General features: G+C 38.7%; 1 protein-coding gene across 1 annotated transcript in view; it reads right to left on the bottom strand.

The window, feature by feature from the left end:
* Positions 1–18,430, bottom strand: part of CACNG4 (calcium voltage-gated channel auxiliary subunit gamma 4) — a 111,767-nt gene that overhangs the window by 13,708 nt on the left and 79,629 nt on the right. Inside the window, exon 2 of the mRNA XM_074220623.1 lies at positions 11,310–11,393. Within this exon, the coding sequence (XP_074076724.1) occupies positions 11,310–11,393 (84 nt within the window). The remainder of the gene's footprint in view (positions 1–11,309; positions 11,394–18,430) is intronic.

The raw sequence follows: 18,430 nt of genomic DNA, 5'->3' as shown, positions 1-18,430 counted from the left end.
ATAAAAAGAGAAAAGAAGCAGGAACCAAAAAATAGGCAGTCTAATTCCAATGGCTGTCACCCTGAGTAGGAATTCTTATCTTTTTGAACTACAGATTGTAGTATGTTAGTTCAATTTACAAACCTCACTCACATGTCAAACAAACTTTCCTATGTTCTACTTCCATGGGATGGAGAAAACGTGTCCCCATTTGGGAAATGGGCCCTTACTAGACATTATCAGGCAGGGAAAGAACTGAGGCACTAGATCCTCTCCCTTTTTCCCTCCTTGCCCCCAAGTTTCTTTGATTGTTAATGAATCTCCTTCTCTTCCCAAAAGGGACTTCTTAAGGAGATTGTCTTCTTCCCAAATGAGTAGTGATAGCTAGGTTGTTGTCATTGTCATTTTACTCTTTCCATCTCTCCACCCCTCTTCTTCCATGATGCTGGGAATATCTGAAATCTGGGAAGACCCAGCAATGTGTCTTTCCTGAAGAACTTCATTCTTAGAGATGTATCTCTCCATTGCACCACAGGGATGAATATAACTAGATAGAAGATGATGTAAAAGGGATGTAACCTGAGCAAAGGGGTGAGGCTCAAACCAGAGGCAAAGAGAGATCAAATTCAGTTTCACTGTTTGAAAAGAACAAGCAAAGAAGGTTGGAATTGCAATGGTCTGGCTTGCTTTGAATATTCATTCAGAGGAAAGGAAATAGAGCAAAGGGGAGCAATTCTGGAAATAAGAGGAAAGGGAGAAGAAGCAAGGGAGATTTTATTCAGGTTGAAAAAAAAAGGTTGGAGACTGCAATGGGGAACTTGTTTTAGAATATTTACTTAGGGGAAGGAAAAGAAATTGGTCAAAATGTTGGCTAGTATTTCACCAAAGCCCACTCATGAGGCTAGGCAGACTGTTCAGAGTCTCTAAGCCCTGGGGTTCTGATTGCCCCTTCCTCCTGGAAGGTGGGTGTGGGTAGTGGCTGGAGGTGGAGGGTTGGATAGGGTGGGCATTATTGGTAGAATGGATTTGGAATCCCTGGGAACCTGACATAAGCTATTTTGGGCTTGAGGCCATTAGGAATGTGACTCATCTTTTCCTTGGTCTCTTAGACCCTCCATAAATGTCCGGTGAGAGTGAGAGGGAAGGGAAGGGAGGGTGAGATTGAGCCAGAGGCTGTAAGGCTGACCTGATTGTTCACATTTCTGGGGCTGTCAGAGATTGGTTGCCTGGTTGGAGCTGTCCTGTCCCAGGGCTCCATGGGAACGACACTAAAATTCTATGTCACTAGATGATTCATTGCAAAAATCCATTTTTTTCCCTTTTTGGAAAAATTACCCTTAAGCAGGTGCAGAGTGAATTACTTTTGCTCAAAGGGACCTGGTATTGATTCTCTATAAATGAGACTGAATCTACTCTAGCCTGAGGTATGCTGCTGAGAGAGACTCTGCATGAGTCTGGACATTTTGCTGTGAAGACAGCAAAATAACTTTCAGATGTTACTGTCCTTTCCTTAGCTTCTATATTCTTTCTTTGCTAGTATACTCCCCTCCCCCCTTTTCCTCCCTCTTTAGCCTTCTAAAATTCTATTTTAATGACAAAGAATAAGGTGGGGAGGTGGCTGTGCCTAGAGCTTAGATCAGAATCTCTCATAGACTACAGAAAACTGAGGGGATTATATGGGATCCCATGCTTTGGGGAAGGCACCAACCAGATAGGTGGGTAAAGACTCAGAGACACAGTTAGCTGGACAAAAGGAACCAGGGTTACTCATTTGATGTTTTAAAAATATTAGCAAGCTTCCAAGGACCTGGTATTAGATATCCTTCCCACTTTCCATGCATAAGACTGAGGTGAGTCATTCCATTAGTTGATAAACATTTATAAAGAGCATCTTCTAAGCCAGTCATTATGCTAGGTACTGGGAATACAAAATGCTCTCTATAATTACCAATAATCATTTAGTTGCTAAATCTAATAGCCTTTTTTTCAATCCTCATTCTCCTAGACTTCTCTGAAGCCTTTGATTGTTGATTATTCCTCCCTAGATACTCTCTTCTCTCTAGGTTTTTGGGACACTTCTCTCTCCTGGTTCCCTCCCCCCCCCCCCCCACTTATCTGATCACTCTTGGCTCGTCTTCATTTGCTAGATCTGTCTCTATCACACCTTCTAAATGTAGATATCCCTCAGGGTTCTATCCTGTGTCCTCTTCTCTTCTTCCTCAATATAACTTCACTTGGTGAAGGTCCTATGGATTTAATTACCATCTGTATGCTGATTATGTTCAATCCTGCTCCAGTCTCTCTGCTGACCTCTAATTTCTCATTACCAACTGCCTTTCAGATATAGCTTGAGCTGGATGTCCAGAAGATATCTTAAACACATGTACAAAAATGAAATCATTATCTTTCCCCCTAAACCATCCTTCTGTACCACTTATAAAGGGCGACACCATCCTCTCAACTCCCCCAAATCCAAGCTATTGCCAAGATTGGTCGATTTCACCTTTGTGATATCTTTCTGATATGCTGCCCTTTCCTCTTACATTGCCAGTGCTCTAGAACATATCTTCATCACCTCATACCTGGAATACTGCAATAATCTCCCTCAAGTCTCTCTACAGTCTAATTTAATCACTAAAACCATTTACCTAAAGTATAGACCCAATCCTCTACCTCCCTTCTCAGGGAAATCCAGTAGTTTCCTGTTTCTTCTAGGATCAAATGCAAAAGTCCTCTTCTTGGTATTCAAAGCCCTTAGCAACCTTCCCAATCTTCTTTCACCTCACTCCCTACCAGCTCTTAAGGACAGGGACAATCTTTTGCCAATTTTCTATCCTTAGCACTTACCATAACTGCCTGTCCTAGAGAAGGTACTTAATAAATATTGCTTGATTGATTGATTGATGACAAAGATTAATTGAATACAAAGAAATGAAAAAGATAGTCCCTGCTCCCAAGGAGATCATTGTCTCAATGGGGGAGACAACATGCTGACAACTGCCTATAAATTAGATATAATATACAGGATAAATTGGAAATAATCAAAATGGGAAAGGCACTAGAACTGAGAAAAGTTGGAAAAGACTGTAGAAGGTGGAATTTTTATCCAGACTTGAAGTAGAGATGGGGAGGGGGAGAATATTCTAAGTATGGTGGACAGTCATTGAAAATGCCTAGAATCTTATTTGAGGAACAGAAAGGAGACCAGTGTCACCGGATCACAGAGTATGTGAGGAGAGAAGGGAGTCTAAGGTGTAAAAATATTAGAAAAGAAGGGAGATCTGATTAGGAAGGGCTATGAATGCCAAAACAAGGATTTTTAAATTTTAAACTGGACTTATTTTCCCCTTATTTTCTATGATATTTACTGATTTCCCATGGATATAAATTTTAGGGTTAGGGAGTAGGGGAGGAAAATGTGTGATTTGCTTAAGTGCTGATACCATCCTCTTCTTTCCCCCTGCTTGACCCCCAATATGGTTCCTGTCTGGGTCAAGAATGTATTCCTCAGTGATCCAACCCTAGTCAACCCTTACTACAACATAAACACAAGTCAGCAACTTAAAGACCCAGGGGATCTGAATGATTATGAAATTCACCTTTACCAAGCAAAGACATAGATCCCTCTATTCCCTTTCATAGATAGCCATCAGTTTCTGTCTTCTCCATTCTACCTCCACGTTTCCTACTTGCCACTTAAAACCGCGACTTCAGTTAAGGCTCTCTGTCGTTGAACTAGTTTATTAACTAGTCTCTTGTTATTGTTGACTTGCTTGTTGTTGCTGTTGATTTATCATAGTGATACACCTAAAAGCTCCTATTTGTCCACTTTGCCATTTTGCTCAGTAAATTTATTTATCTCCCTGTTGTCTCTAGGTTCAAATACAAACTCCTTTATTTGATATTAGAAATCTTTTCAATCTGGTTCCATTCTACTGTTTCAATTTTATTGCTCTCTTTGGTCCCATCAAATTTATTGTTCAGTCATTCAGTTGTGACTATACTGTCCATGAGGCTTTCTTGGCTACAGTGGTTTGCCATTTCCTTCCCCAAAAGATTAAGGCAAACAGTGGTTAAGTGACTTGCCCAGGGTCACAGAGCTAATAAGTGTCTGAGATTAGATTTGAATTCAGTTCTTTCTAACTCCAGACAGTGCTCTATCCACTGGGCTATCTAGTTGCCCAATCAAATAGATATTCTTAAACTTCCTAACACAAGACATTCCATTTCCCATTTTCATACCTTTGCATGGACTTTTCCCCAGGTCTATAAAGTCTCTTTATCCATGATCCTAGCTTCCAGGGCTTCCCCTTTCCCCCATCTTAATTTCATTTTGTGTGTGTGTGTGTGTGTGTGTGTGTGTGTGTGTGTGTGTGTATTTTGGTGAGACAGTATGGTATAGTGGATAGAGAATTGGCTTCAGAGCTAGTAAGACATGAGTTCAGGTTCTCCTTCTGATTTATAGTAGCTGTATGATTCTCTCATTGATTTTTTGTGTGGGTGTCCCTCAGAATTTTATCCTGGGCCCTCTTCTCTTTTCCCTCGATATTATTTCATTTGATGATCTCATTAGTTCCTATGGATTTAATTACTATCTCTATGTTGAGGATTTTCAAATCTACTGATCCTTCCCCAGCACTTTGCTGAACTCCAAACTTATATCTCCAACTACCCTTCAGATATCTCAAATTGGATGTCTCGTAGATATCTTAAACTAAATATGTCCAAAAATAACTCATCTTTTCCCCTAAACCCTCTCACCATAGAGGGTAACACCATCTTCCCAGTCCCTCAGGCTCACAACCTAGGAGTCATTGTTGATTCCTCACTATTTCTCATTCCCCATATCCAATCTATTGCTTAGGCCTGTGTCAACTCTTCCCTTCTCTCTGGTCACCATCCTTGGTTCTTCCCCTGAGAGAAAGAATTTCCTTGAACCTTCCTCAAGGATGGACCATGAGGAAAGCAAATTTGCTTGAGAAGATAATTTCCTTCCCTAAATATCCTTTCCCACCTAACCCAGTGGGACTCAACTCTTTACACTTAGAGAATACATGATAATCCAGATTCATGTATGATACCTTATACTTTTCTTCTGAAGAAATACACAACTATAATTTCTACATCACATTTTTATAAATTTTTAAAAAGTACTAATATTATCAGTAGAATTATATTATAGAGGAAACTAGATAGTGCACTAGATAAATTCTGGGCTTGGTATCAGGGAGAAGAGTTCAAATCTATCAATAAAACCTCTTTGGTTTCTTTCAAGTCTTCTGATGTTGAAAACTCCCAGTAAATTATTCTCTTTGTGTGGCTGACCATAATCTTCCTTTCAGTATTCAGTCATTTCAGTTATGTCTGACTCTTCTTCTTGACCCCATTTGGGGTTTTCTTGGCTAAGATACTGGAATTTTTTACTATTTCCTTCTCCAGCTCATTTTATAAATGAAGAAACTGAGGCAAATAGATTAAGTGACTTGTCTGGGTCACACAACTAGTAAATGTCAACCCAGATTTGAATTCACAAAGATGAATCTTCTTAAGTCCAGGCCCAGCACTCCATCCAAGGTACCACCTATATCCTTTCAATATCTTTGAACACATGAAAGGCCAACAGTGCACTGGGTTAATTGCAGTTTTAAATTATAATTGACGTTTAGAGTGTAGGTAGTCAACAATGTAAAAGATCCAGAAACAAGTTTTGAAGTGGAACCACAGTAACCTTGTTGGAGAGGGGCATGAAGGGAGTTTTACCATTGGTAGTTCCTAGCAAATAACCCCAGCCAGTCTGTTTTGCTGTGGTTCTGGGTATCACATATCTCACTCTTGATTATAGCAGAGGCAGTTTTGGCAAAGTTGGCAGGTGTGGTGCTAATTCCATTTCTTTCTCATTTGTACTGAAGAGAAGATGAGAATCACTTGGCTACTAGATATCCCCTAGAGTTGAAGTCACTTAGATACAGACACAATGGGAAAGATATGATAGTGGCAGCCTTCTTGTCTCCACCCAACATCATGGCTGCTATGGGGAATTTATAGCTACCAGCAAGCATTGATCTCTAATACCTCTCTATGTTTCTAGAGGTATGAGTTGTTTCTCCTAGCTAGACTGTAAGCTCTTTGAGGGCAGGTTTTTAAATTTTTTTTTTTTTTGATTTTGTAGCTTCAGTGTTTAGAACAATGATTGATAGATTTGTTATAGTTGTTCATCCATGCCATCATGTCTGACTCTTCATGACCCCATGGACCACATTGTCCATGGGATTTTCATGGCAAAAATACTGGAGTGGTTTGCCATTTCCTTCTTTAGTGGACAAAGGCAAAGAGAGGTTAAGTGATTTGCCCAGGTCACACAGCTAGTATCTAAGTCTATATCTGAACTGAGGTCTTTCTGACTCCATGTCCAGTGTATGGCACTGAGCTACCCAACTGCCACCCTATCTAGTAGATAACAGGAGCTTAATAAATGCTTGTTTGATTGATTGGTTATAGGACTTATATGTGCAGGAATGTTTTCAAGTTAGTCACCTGTTCCCAGTAGCTCCTGTCCCTCTAACATCTTATTGTCAATTCAAACAAATTTTAATCAACTCTTCTTTCCCAAAACAGAATGAGAGGGTGCAAAGGAGATAGACTTCCAGGAATGACCATATGGGAACTTGATTTTATACTAAGAAAAATCACAATTTAGGAGCTGCAAAGTAACCTTAGCAATCTTAAAATGATGGATTTGGAGATCATTTTCCTGGGTTCCAACCATTTCATTGCCCCTTACAACTTGGGTAGGTGAGTTGGTTCCTCTAGATCTCAGTTTTCTCAAGAAAAAATTGAAGGGGGGGCGGAGCCAAGATGGCAGCATGAAGGTAGCATTTCCAGGGAACTCCTTCCCCGCAAACTCCAAAAAACAAACAAATGAAGACTCTAGCCAAAATTTAGAGGGACAGAACTCACAGAAAGACTGAGTGATACATTTTCCCAGTCCAAGATAACTTAAAACTTCCACAGGAAAGGTGTGTTTCACCAGGACTGGGGGCTGGGAAAAAAGCCATGACTGCAGCACAGTGCAGCCCAGCCCAGATCAGAGATCACTGGCAACAACTTGAAGGGGCAGTGAGAGAACTCTGCTACACCAGAATGAGTGTGGAGTGAGGAGCACAGGCTGCAGAATCTGCAGCGAGAATCTGGGGAAAGCAGCCTGTACCCCCAGAGATGGTAAAGGAAGTCTGCAGAGATTTCTCTGCTCTCTCTCGGGGTAGGACTCTGCTGTTTAACTACATTCAGATCCAGGTTGCAGTTTGGGCTTCCATACTAAGATAGCAGGATCTTCCTTATAGTCCCAGGGCAGAGGGAAGTACTGGGGCCATCTACGGATCAAAGCACAGGCTGGAGAGCATACGACCTTGGAGGAATAAAGGTCCCAGTGAGGTGTCCCCCCCCCCCAAAAAAAACCCCAAAGTCTTGGAAGTGTTGTCTTGGGCTAAGGAAAATGAGTAACAACAGAAAAAGAAGAATCTGACCAGAGAGAATTAATTTAGTCTCCTGGAAGATCAAAATACATACTCAGATGATGACAAAATTGAAGCTTTCATCTCCAAAACCTCCAAGAGAAATAGAAAATGGGCTCAGACTATGAATGAGCCCAAAAAAGACTTTGAAAAGTAATTAAGGGGGATGGAGGAAAAATTGGGAGGAGAAATGAAATGCAGAAGAATCATGAAAACCAAATCAAAAGTTTGGTTAAAGATATACAAAAAAATACTGAAGAAAATAATATGTTAAAAACCCATTCAGACCTAATGGAAAAAAGCAAAACAAAAGGCAAATGAGGAGAAGAATGCCTTAAAAAGCTGAATTGTCCAGCTGGAAAAGGAGATAAAAAAGCTTTCTCTGAAGAAAGTAACTCCTTCAAAATGCAGAATGAAACTAAAGGAAGCCGATGACTTTTCAAGAAATCAGGAAGAAATAAAACTCTTCAAAAAAAGCCAAAAATTAGAAGAAAATGTGAAATATCTCACTGGAAAAACAACCGACCTTGAAAACAGATCCAGAAGAAATAATTTAAAAATTATTGACTATCTGATCAGGAGAGGACCCTAGACTTCATTTTTCAAGAAATAATACAGCAAAATTGCCCTGAGATCCTAGAAGTAGAGGGTAAAATAGAAATTGAGAGAATTCACCATTCACCTCCTGAAAGGGATCCCAAAAGAAAAACTTCCAGGAATATTATAGCTAAATCCCCAAACTCCCAAATCAAAGAGAAAATTCTTTTTTCTTAAATTTATTTAATATTTATTTATTCTCATTTTGTACAAATAATGTTTTTTATACATTAGTAAAATATTCTTGTTTAAGAGTAAACAAAATACCCCTTCCCCCCCAAAAAATATAGACTCACTTGAGCGATAAAGGGGAGAGAAAAAATTTTAAATTAAAATAAAAGAAATAATAGTAATAATTGTAGGTATGGTCAGGTGGTGCAGTGGATGGAGCACCAGCCCTGGAGTCAGGAGCACCTGAGCCCATATCCAGCCCCATACACCCAACAATCACCCAGCTGTGTGACATGCAAGCCACCCCAACCCCACTGCCCTGCAAAAACCAAAAAGAAAAAGAAAAAAAAGACCTAAAATAAAATAGTAATAATAGTAGGGGTGGCTGGGTGGCAGACAGAGCACTGGCCCTTGATCCAGGAGCACCCGGGTCCAAATCTGGCCTCAGACATCCAATGATCACCCTGCTATGCGGCCCCAGGCAGGCCACCCAGCCTCAATTACCCTGCACCCCCCCCAAAAAAATAATAATAATAATAATAAAATGTGCTTCAGTCTGTGTTCCAACACCACCAACTGTGTTGCTGGTGGATCACATTCTTTATGATAAGTCCATCACAAAAGTTACTTCTAGGTTTTTCCACCATTGCCATTGCTGATCGCAACTCCCTCCTTTCATACTTCTCCACTACCATGTACTATATTTTCTCTCTCCTTTCACTCTGACTCTGCTGTAGGGTAGCTGAGTGGTGCAGCAGACAGATCCCCGGCTCTGGGGCCAAGAAGCCCTGAGCCCCCATACCACCCCCTAGGCCCAGCATCCACCTGGCCCTATGGTCCCAGACAGGCCATCCAATCCCAGCCCCTTGCAAGAAGTAAAAAAGAAAATGTGTTATATCTGACCATTCTCCCCCCATGGTCCATCCTCTCCTCCATCACTCACATCACCCCCCTTCCCCCTGTCCCCTCCCTCTCCTTCTTACTCCAGATGTCTATACCCCATTGAGTATATATGCTGTTTCCTCTCTTAGCCACCTCTTATGAAAGCAAAGATTCCCTCATTCCCCTTTGCCTTCCCCCCTTCCATATCATTGCAATAGCTCATTGTAAATAAAGAAAAATCTTATTATATGAAATATCTTGGCCTATTCCCCCCTCTCCTTTTTCTTTCTCCCATTACATTTCCCTTTTTTCTATTGACTCCATTTTTACACCATATTTTATCTTCAAATTCAGCTTTGCCAGAAACAAACAATTCAACTAACAAGGCTCCATAGTCAGGATTACACAGGATCTGGCAGCATCTACATTAAGGGCTCATAGAGATTGTAATATGATATTCCAGAAGGCAAAAGATCTTGGTTTACAACCAACCGAGAATCAACTACCCAGCAAAACAGAGCATCCTCTTTCAGGGGAAAAGATGGACTTTCAATGAAACAGCGACTTTCAAACTTTCCTTTTGAAACAACCAGAGCTGAACATAAAGTTTGATATCCAAGTATAGGACTCTGGTGAACCATAGAGGTAGTGGAAGAAAAGGACTAACTATGAGGAACTTAATGGTATTGAACTGTTTGTATTCCTGCACAGGAAGAAGATATTGATAACTCATTTGAACTTTCTCATTTATAAGGACAGGACATAGGAAGGAGCAGAATATAATGGTATAATATAGTAAAAAGTTGGAGTCAATGCATGATAAAGGAAAGTACTTGGAGGAAGGAAAAAGAGATGAAGAAGAAGCTAAGAAATTTCACATAAGAGTCAAGAAAAAGTTTTTTCAATGGAGTAGAAAGGGGGGAAGTCAAGGGGGAATGAGTGAGCCTTCATTATCATCAGAAATGGCTCAGAGAGGAAATAACATACACATTTAATAGGGTGATGAAATCTATTTTACCCTAAAGAAAAATGAGAACGGGACAGGAAAAGGGGGAATGGGGGGAGGGAAGGGGGGGAATAGGTGATAGAAAAGAGGGAAGATTGAGGGAGAGAGTACTCAGATTCAACACACTTTTGGACAGGGCCAGGATGAAAGGAGAGAGAGAATAGAATAAATGAGAGTGGGGAGAAATAGAGTGGAGGTATAGCTAGTAAAAGCAACTGTGGGAAAAATATTGAAGCAACTTCTCTGGTGGGCTTATGATAAAGAATGCAACTTACCCCAGAAACAGAGCCATTGAAATCTGAACACAGACTGAAGTACAATTTTTTTCCTCTCTATTCTTAAGGTTTCTCATCTGCTTGGGGGAGGGGGGTTATGTTTCCTCTTATGTTTACTCTTATAACACACTCAATTTACATCAATGTATAGCATGGAAACAATGTATAGACTATCAGACAGCCTTCTGTGGGGAGGGGAAGTGAGAGTGGAGGAAAAATTGTGAAATTCAAAAACCTTACAAAAAATGATAGGTAGACATTACTATTGTATATAATTGGAAAAAAATGTTATTTGGAGGGAAAAAAAGAGTAAATTGAAGGATTTGGACTAGTTTGAGTTAAATTTACTTCTGGTAAATTCTAAATGTATGATACTGTGATTTCTCATTTCACAGATAAGAAAATAGAAACTTGGGAAGATTAATCAAATTAATTAATCCAAAGCTACATGACTGCTAAGAGAGGAAGGTAGTTAAATCCATTCTTCAAACTCATTCAAGTCCGTTGTGCCCTTTCCTATCTCCTTCCTCTTTACCCCTGGAAGAAGAGTTAGAATCCCTGACTACTACTTTAAAATGCAGTTCAGGTGCCACCTCCTACATAATATTTTTTTCTATGCCATCAATTACCTGCACACTGAAATTGGCACCTTAATGAAATTATATTATTTTGTATATACTGAAAATGTATCCCCTCCTCTTTCCCCAGTAGATGTAAGCTCCTTGAGGGCAGGGACTGTTAGTGTTTTGTCTTTTTATCTCTAGTGCTTGATCCAGTGTCTTGCATATAACCACAGGAACTTCATAAATGCTTGTTTAATTGGATTGAATTGAAAAGCTGGTCCAAACTGCCTCCTCCCTCCTTCCTCCCCCTCAACTTTGTACTTACGTAAAAGATATTCTGAGCTGTCATGGTCATAATCATTGTCTTCTGGGAAGTGGTTGATCCGGAAACAATGTCCTTTATAGATCCCTAAAAAGAACAGAAAAAGATCATTTTAATATCCCACAGAATGAATGAATGTCTCAGTAATATGTGTGTGTGTTAAGTAAAACTTGCTCCAGAAAATCTCAACTGTATTTTGCCATAAAACAAAACCTAACATCTACCTCCCTGGTCCAGATCCCATAAAGTTATTGATTAGTGATGTGACTATGAATTATTTTATATATATAGTAACTATGAATTATCTTATAAATATGGAATGGTGAGAAGGAGGGGGTGGTAGTAGCGATGCATGATCAATCAATTCCCATACCTCATTCATTTCAGTGTTTTCTTGCCAAAGATATTGAAGTAATTTGCCATTTCTTTCTCCAGCTCATTTTACAGGCAAGAAACTTGAGGCAAACAGTGACTTGCTCAGGATCACAGAGCTAGTAAAGTATCTAAGACCAGATTTGAAATCAGGTCTTCCTGACTCCAGGCCCAGAACCCTGTCCACTCTGCCATCTGGCTGCCCTATTCAACAAGAAAAGAGTGATGGTGGTGATGAATAATCAATTCCCATATATCATCCCTGCATGGGAGGTTTGAAGTTTATTTCTCTTACCCCTTCTCCTCCTCTCTTGGGATAAAAACAATCAGACTCTGAAGAGTTGAAGAGAAGGAAACAAGAAAAGCTAGAAGTCTAAAGAATCCAAAGAATAGAAAATGAGCTCCTGAGTAAATTAAAGCAGACTCTATATGCAAGGCTTAGTAGAGATCAAGGTCTAAGAGCTAGATAGGTGATGGGCATTTGTCTCAAGAATCTTTTGTTTTCCCTTGGTTTTGGAGAGAAAATGGAGTTGGCACTCCCCTAGAAGGATGAGATTTTAGCCTTGAAGATAGCAGTGTGGGACCAGGTAGGGGCCAGGACAGGGCCCTTCCAGGAATCCTTAGGCTGAATTTTTCCAACTTAGGCTGGTTGTTTGTTACTCTTGACTGGATCAAGAGAAGCACCAGAAGCTCTCCTAAGAATATATAATGAAATAGTATATTTAAGTTGTTTTTCAAAAATTTTAAATCACCATATACATGTAATTATTATTAAAATTAGTGGAAAGGGTTCAGTGATTGTTGGTATCCATCAGCAACAAGTGTCTATTAGTAAGATTAGTTTGGTGTTTCCTCAGAGCTCTTTTGGGAGCAGAAGTCCATTTTTCTCTTAATATCCTCCATCTACTTCTCACTTTTACTCTTCCCAACAGAGAATAGAGTGGAGGAGAGGAAAAAGTCCTCTCAGTGGCAGACTGAGCAGCTGGCATCTGTAACTGTTATCTCTTTAAGCAGTATTTGGGATTTTCTTGGTATATATTTGAAATTGTAATTAAGCCAGATAGCTATTGAATGTGTGCCAGTTTTGCTTATTTGAAATGAATGTGGGAAGACTGAAAAGAGGGAGGACAAACCTGAAAGAGCAAGAGAGCTAAATTATTGAATTTTTACAAACTCAATTTAGATATTTCCAGTGTAAGCTAGTGAGAGAGAGAGAGAGGGAGAGAGAGAGAGAGAGAGAGAGAGAGAGAGAGAGAGAGAGAGAGAGAGAGAGAGAGAGAGAGAGAGAGAGAGAGAATGAGAATATACTGTTGATAAACTGGTAAATTTGGGCTTATTGAATGAGATGAGGCAAAGAACCAATGTTTTTCCCCTTTTTCTTAAAGGTAAGAAAGTAGGTTGAAATTTTTAAAATTAAATTTTTTTTTCTATTTACAATAATCTATGTACTCTTCCTTTACACCCCTGGATATTGGGGATTTGGGAAAGGGAAACTTTTGTAATAAATATTCAGTTAAGCAAAACAAATTTCCACATTGATTGAGTCCCCAAAATATGACATTTTGTATTCTGAGACCATCTCATCATGGTGAATATATAAAGATATTGTCATATTCAGTGCCATACCAATAAAACTAACAAAAATCATTTCATTCATCTGGAAGAACAAAAAAAAAATCAAGAATATCAAGGGAATTAATAAAATAAATGCATAGGAAGTTGCCCTAACAGCCAGATATCAAACTATATTATACTCATAAAACTGGTAGGTCAGTGGAATAGATTAGGCACATAAGAAATAGTACTAAATGATTGTAGTAATCTAGTATTTGATAAACCCAAAGACACATTAAAAACTCACTATTTGACAAAACTACCATGAAAACTGAAAAACAATATGGTAGAAACTAGGTATAGACCAACATCTTATACAGCATAACAAGATAAGGTCAAAATGAATACATGATTTGGACAAAAACAGTTACACTATAAACAAATTAAGAGAGTAAGGAAAAGTTTACCTGTCAGATCTGTGGAGAAGGAAAGAATTTATTACCAAACAAGAGATGGAGAGTATTATAAGCTTTAAAATAATTTTACTATATTAAATTAAAAAGGTTTTGCATAAATAAAACCAATATAACCAAGATTAGCAGGAAAGCAAAAATGTTACGGAACTATCTTTATACCAAGTGTCTCTGAAAAAAGTCTTCGTTTCTCAAATAAATAGAGAAGTGAAAAAAATTTTAAGAATACAGTCATTCCCTGATGATAAATGATCAAAATTTATGAGCAGGTAGTTTTTGGATAAAGAAATTAAAGTTTTCTAAAGTCATATGAAGAAATGTTCTAAATCACTTTTAATTAGAGAAATGAAAATTAAAACAACTCTGAGGTACCACTTCACACTTATCAGATTGACTAATATGACACAGAAAAGTAAAATGATAAATGTTGGAGAGGATGTGGGAAAATTGGAACACTGTGGGTGGAGTTGTGAATTGATCCAGCCTTTCTGGGGAGCAATTTGGAACTTTGTCCAAATGGCAACCAAACTGTGTATACCCTTTGATCCAACAATACTACCACTAGGTCAGTGTATGAATTGTATTTTAGTGAGGCAGAGTTGCACAAAGTCATCAGCCTTACTCTCTTTTACTGAGTCATCAAAGTCCAGAGGTAGGACAAAAGTCTACAACTGGTGATAACGGGATGCAGAAGATAACCTTGGTATCTTTGATGGCTATCCAAGCTCTAAGTGCTTCCAAGTGCCTGCCCAGTCACTCTCTCATAGCTGTTGGAACAAATTCTGCCAGGGAAATACTTCACATGCTTGGGATAGACATCCTAAGGGTAACCCTCAGTCTGATTTAGCCTGTCTACTAGAGTGTGGCCATTGCTCATGCAACAACTTCTTGGAGCCCCTAGTGAAAAGTGGGTGGCAGATGAGCATCCCTGAAAGGGCTCAACGAGCCCTCACATCAGAGGTGAAAGTCCTCTCTGATCACCTCACATAGTCTCCTCATATTACTGTGCTCAACAGCACCACCTGAAGGGCTATACTTATATAGAAATAGAAATTAGACTTGAAGGCTGGTACAATTTATCTTTTGCATTTATGTCCCTAGGATCTTTTGCAGAACTGAGGACAAAGGAAGAACTTAATAAATACTAGTTGAGATAAATCAGACTATTACAATTTACTATGTTATATTAAATTAGGGGAAAGAGCAAAGAACTAAAAGACTTGGAGTTTAAGTTTTGACCTCAAGTAAATTATACTCAGAGATTGTTTCCTCTTTATAAAATGATAATATTCTGATTACCTTATAGGGGAATTGCAAAAAATAAATGAGATGATAGATAAGGCATTATCAATTACTATTTTTATTATTAATAAATTATTGTTTTTATGATAGTAGAATGTAAACTTCTTGAGGACAGAGACAGGTTCTGTTCTTGCTTCTGCAGTGCTATCTCTAACACAATGTCATCATGTAGCTTGATCCCTAGGAGTTTAATATAAGCTTTCTGATTTATGTTGAATTAATGCCAGAAAGCATATTTTGCACACTTCTGATTCCTTTCCCTACCCTTGTCTCAATTTTCTGACTAGGGCTGTATCACAAGAAGAATGAATATGGGCCAGATGAATGAGGCTGCTTTGCATTTATAGAAGAATTTTCCATTCACAAATAAAATCTAACCAGGTCATTGAGCACCCCGGCCACCTCACTTTCCCAGCAAGATGCAACATGGGTCAGACAATGAAAGACCTCAACAATGTTTTATCCTCCTCTTGCCAAATACAATGCTTGCTTTGGCTTATTGGCCACTGAGGGCAACCCATCTTCAATAGCTTCTGTAAGACAGCTAATAAAGACAGTCCATATTGACTGTAACCAGATAGCAGCAATCCATCTAGCCACAGTACTGACCTCAATGTGGGACAGGTGAGAACTTTATCGCAATCTAATCTCTCTCTGCATGGCTCCAAGAGGCACTCAGAGTTTACTGTAATTGGGAGAGGCAGCTAATGAGCACATCTTTCTTTCCACCCTGATTTCCCAATTATCAGGTTTCAGCTGACCTCACCAGTCTTATTCCCTTTTGTTCAGGCCCCACAGGCCTTCACAGATTCTAAATGACTCCCAAAGTCACTTGATGGGCACAGGGTTGAAGAGTTTGAAACCATCCATGTTTCCTAAGTGACCAATAGCTGTTAGACTTAGAGAGTTTCATTATAGTCAGGGATCTGTGTCAGGAAGGGATGTTATCAGCTTCAATGGAGAAGTGAATACAACAGTTGGAAAGGACCACAAAGGGAGGTTCTTGCTTCCTAATCTTGAGAACTATCTTTGGTATTTATTATTCCATTTTTTCATCTTTATGCTTTTGCATGGGTTATTTGGTCCCCATGCCTTGAATGAAATCTCTCTTCACCTCTTCCTCTGGGAATCTCTAATTTCTTTCAAATTCTACTCAACGTTAGACCACACATGATCCTTCTAGTTGCTAGTATTCCCCTCACCTCAAATACATTGATAAAGCTAGTGGTTAGAGAGTTGGCTTTACAGTAGGAAAAAAGCTGACCTTTATTAGTCATTTCGCCTTCAAAATCCCAAAGACTTTAAGATAGAGAGCAGTTGCTGGTCTGTAAGGATAAAGGTAATGTCCTTACCAACTAGTTCCTTATCCCAGTGAACTCTAAGCAGCTAGGTAGCACAGTGGATAGAATCTTGACCTATGATGAGCTTTGCAAACCTTAAACACAAAATAAATGCTCTCATAATCATCCTCATTTAATAAAACAAATATTTTGTATTTATACATAAACATCTCTCTATATCTAATAATATGTTTGTATATGTATATGTGTATACAAATCATGGGCATTGGGCCTGTAAGACTTGTGTTCAGATACTTACTAGCTGTGATCAAATTGTTTTAACCTCTGTTTGCTTCAGTTTCCTCAACTGCAAAATGGGAATTATAGCATCTTTCTTTCAGGGTTATTGAGAGGACCAATAAGATGATATTTGTTAAATGCTTAGTATAGTGTCTGGTATAGTGTTATAGAATGAAGAAGGAAATGGCAAACCAGTCTAATTTCTCTTTTTCTTTTTTTTTTGCAAGGCAATGGGGTTAAGTGACTTGTACAAGGTCAAACAGCTAGGTAATTATTAAGTGTCTGAGGCCAAATTTGAACTCAGGTACTCCTAACTCCAGGGCCGGTGCTCTATCCACTGTGCCACCTAGCTGCCCCTAGTTTCTCTTTCAAGAAAATTCCAAATGGGTTCACAAAGAACTGGACACAACTGAAATGACAGAACAACAAAAGTACCCTGTAAATGCTAATTATTAATATGTATTATTCCCTTTAATAGAATGTAATCTTCTTCAGGGAGGGCCTTTTTTTTTTTTTGCCTCAGTAATTAGCACAGGGTCTTGTCTTTTCTGCCCAACTAGATTATAAATCTCTTGAAAGTCAAGGCCATGTGTTCTTCTGTTCATCTAGATCAGAATTGAGCACAGAATGGATGCTAAATACTTTTTGACATGATTTGTCACATAGCTAGTAGGACTTGAGATTATTCTCTGTGGCAGTGAAATAGAAATTTTTTATGCAAAATTGACTGGCCTAGATAAGATAGAACTCAGAAATGATCACAAAAGATAAAATAGATACCTTTAGTTACAGGAAATGGAAAAGGTTCTGTTCAATAAAATAAAACAAAAGAGACTAGCATAAAAAAGAAAAGTGGTTGATTCGAACATCAAATATTTCTAAGAGGGGTCTGCCATACAAGATATGTATGGAACAAATAAAAAACTATTTAATAACAAAAACTATCCCCCAAAGGATAAGTGGTCAAAGGATATGAGCAAACAACAGTCTTCAAAAGGATTGCAAAGCATTAACAATCCTATGAAAAGTTTGCTCCAAATGGTTATTTATAAGAGAGGTATGAATCAGAATGAATCTGAATTTTTACCTCACACTGAACAAATTGGCAAAAATGACAAAACATGGGAATATTCAATGCTGGATGGGTGGTGGAAAGATAGGCACATTAGCATGCCTTTGGCAGAGCTGTGAATTGATACAACTATTCTGGAAAGCAATTTGAAATTATGCAAGAAAATGACTAAAATGTCTATATTCATTTGTCCCAGAGATCCCACTGCAAGGCATTTACTCTAGGAGAGGAGCGATAAAGCAGCATGTTTTGTAGTAGCAAAGAAGAATTGGAAAGAAAGTATATGCCTATTAATCAGAGAATGGTTAAAAAGGTTGTGGTACATGAATATAATAGATTATTATTACTGCTCTGTAAGAAATGATGAATACCTAGAAGAATGGGAAGCCACATATGTAAATTAAGAAAACTAAGAAAACAATACACATAAATGACCACAGCAGTGTAAATGGCAGGAACAGCAACAAAAACAATCAAAAGTGAATGCTGTGACATTATCCTATGAGGAAATCTAGGACTGGACATCCCTTTTTTGTGGAGGTGGGGAACCATGGGTACTGAACACTGAATATAATATGACTTTATTGATATTGGTTAGTTTTGCGGAAACTAGATTTTCCTTTCTCTTTGTTATTCTTAGTTACAAGGGATTGCTTTCTGGAAGAGGGAAAAGAGAAAGATATATTGGAAAATTTAGGTAATAGGTATCCCTTCTCCTTCACTTGATTGGAGACCCTGGCTAGCCAGAGGAGAAAGAGTCAGGAGGCCTCC

Source organism: Macrotis lagotis, chromosome 2 (genome assembly GCF_037893015.1).
Source record: "Macrotis lagotis isolate mMagLag1 chromosome 2, bilby.v1.9.chrom.fasta, whole genome shotgun sequence".
NCBI lineage: Eukaryota > Metazoa > Chordata > Mammalia > Peramelemorphia > Peramelidae > Macrotis > Macrotis lagotis.
Note: the sequence above shows the minus strand (reverse complement) of the source record. Positions and strands in the feature narration are given on the sequence as shown.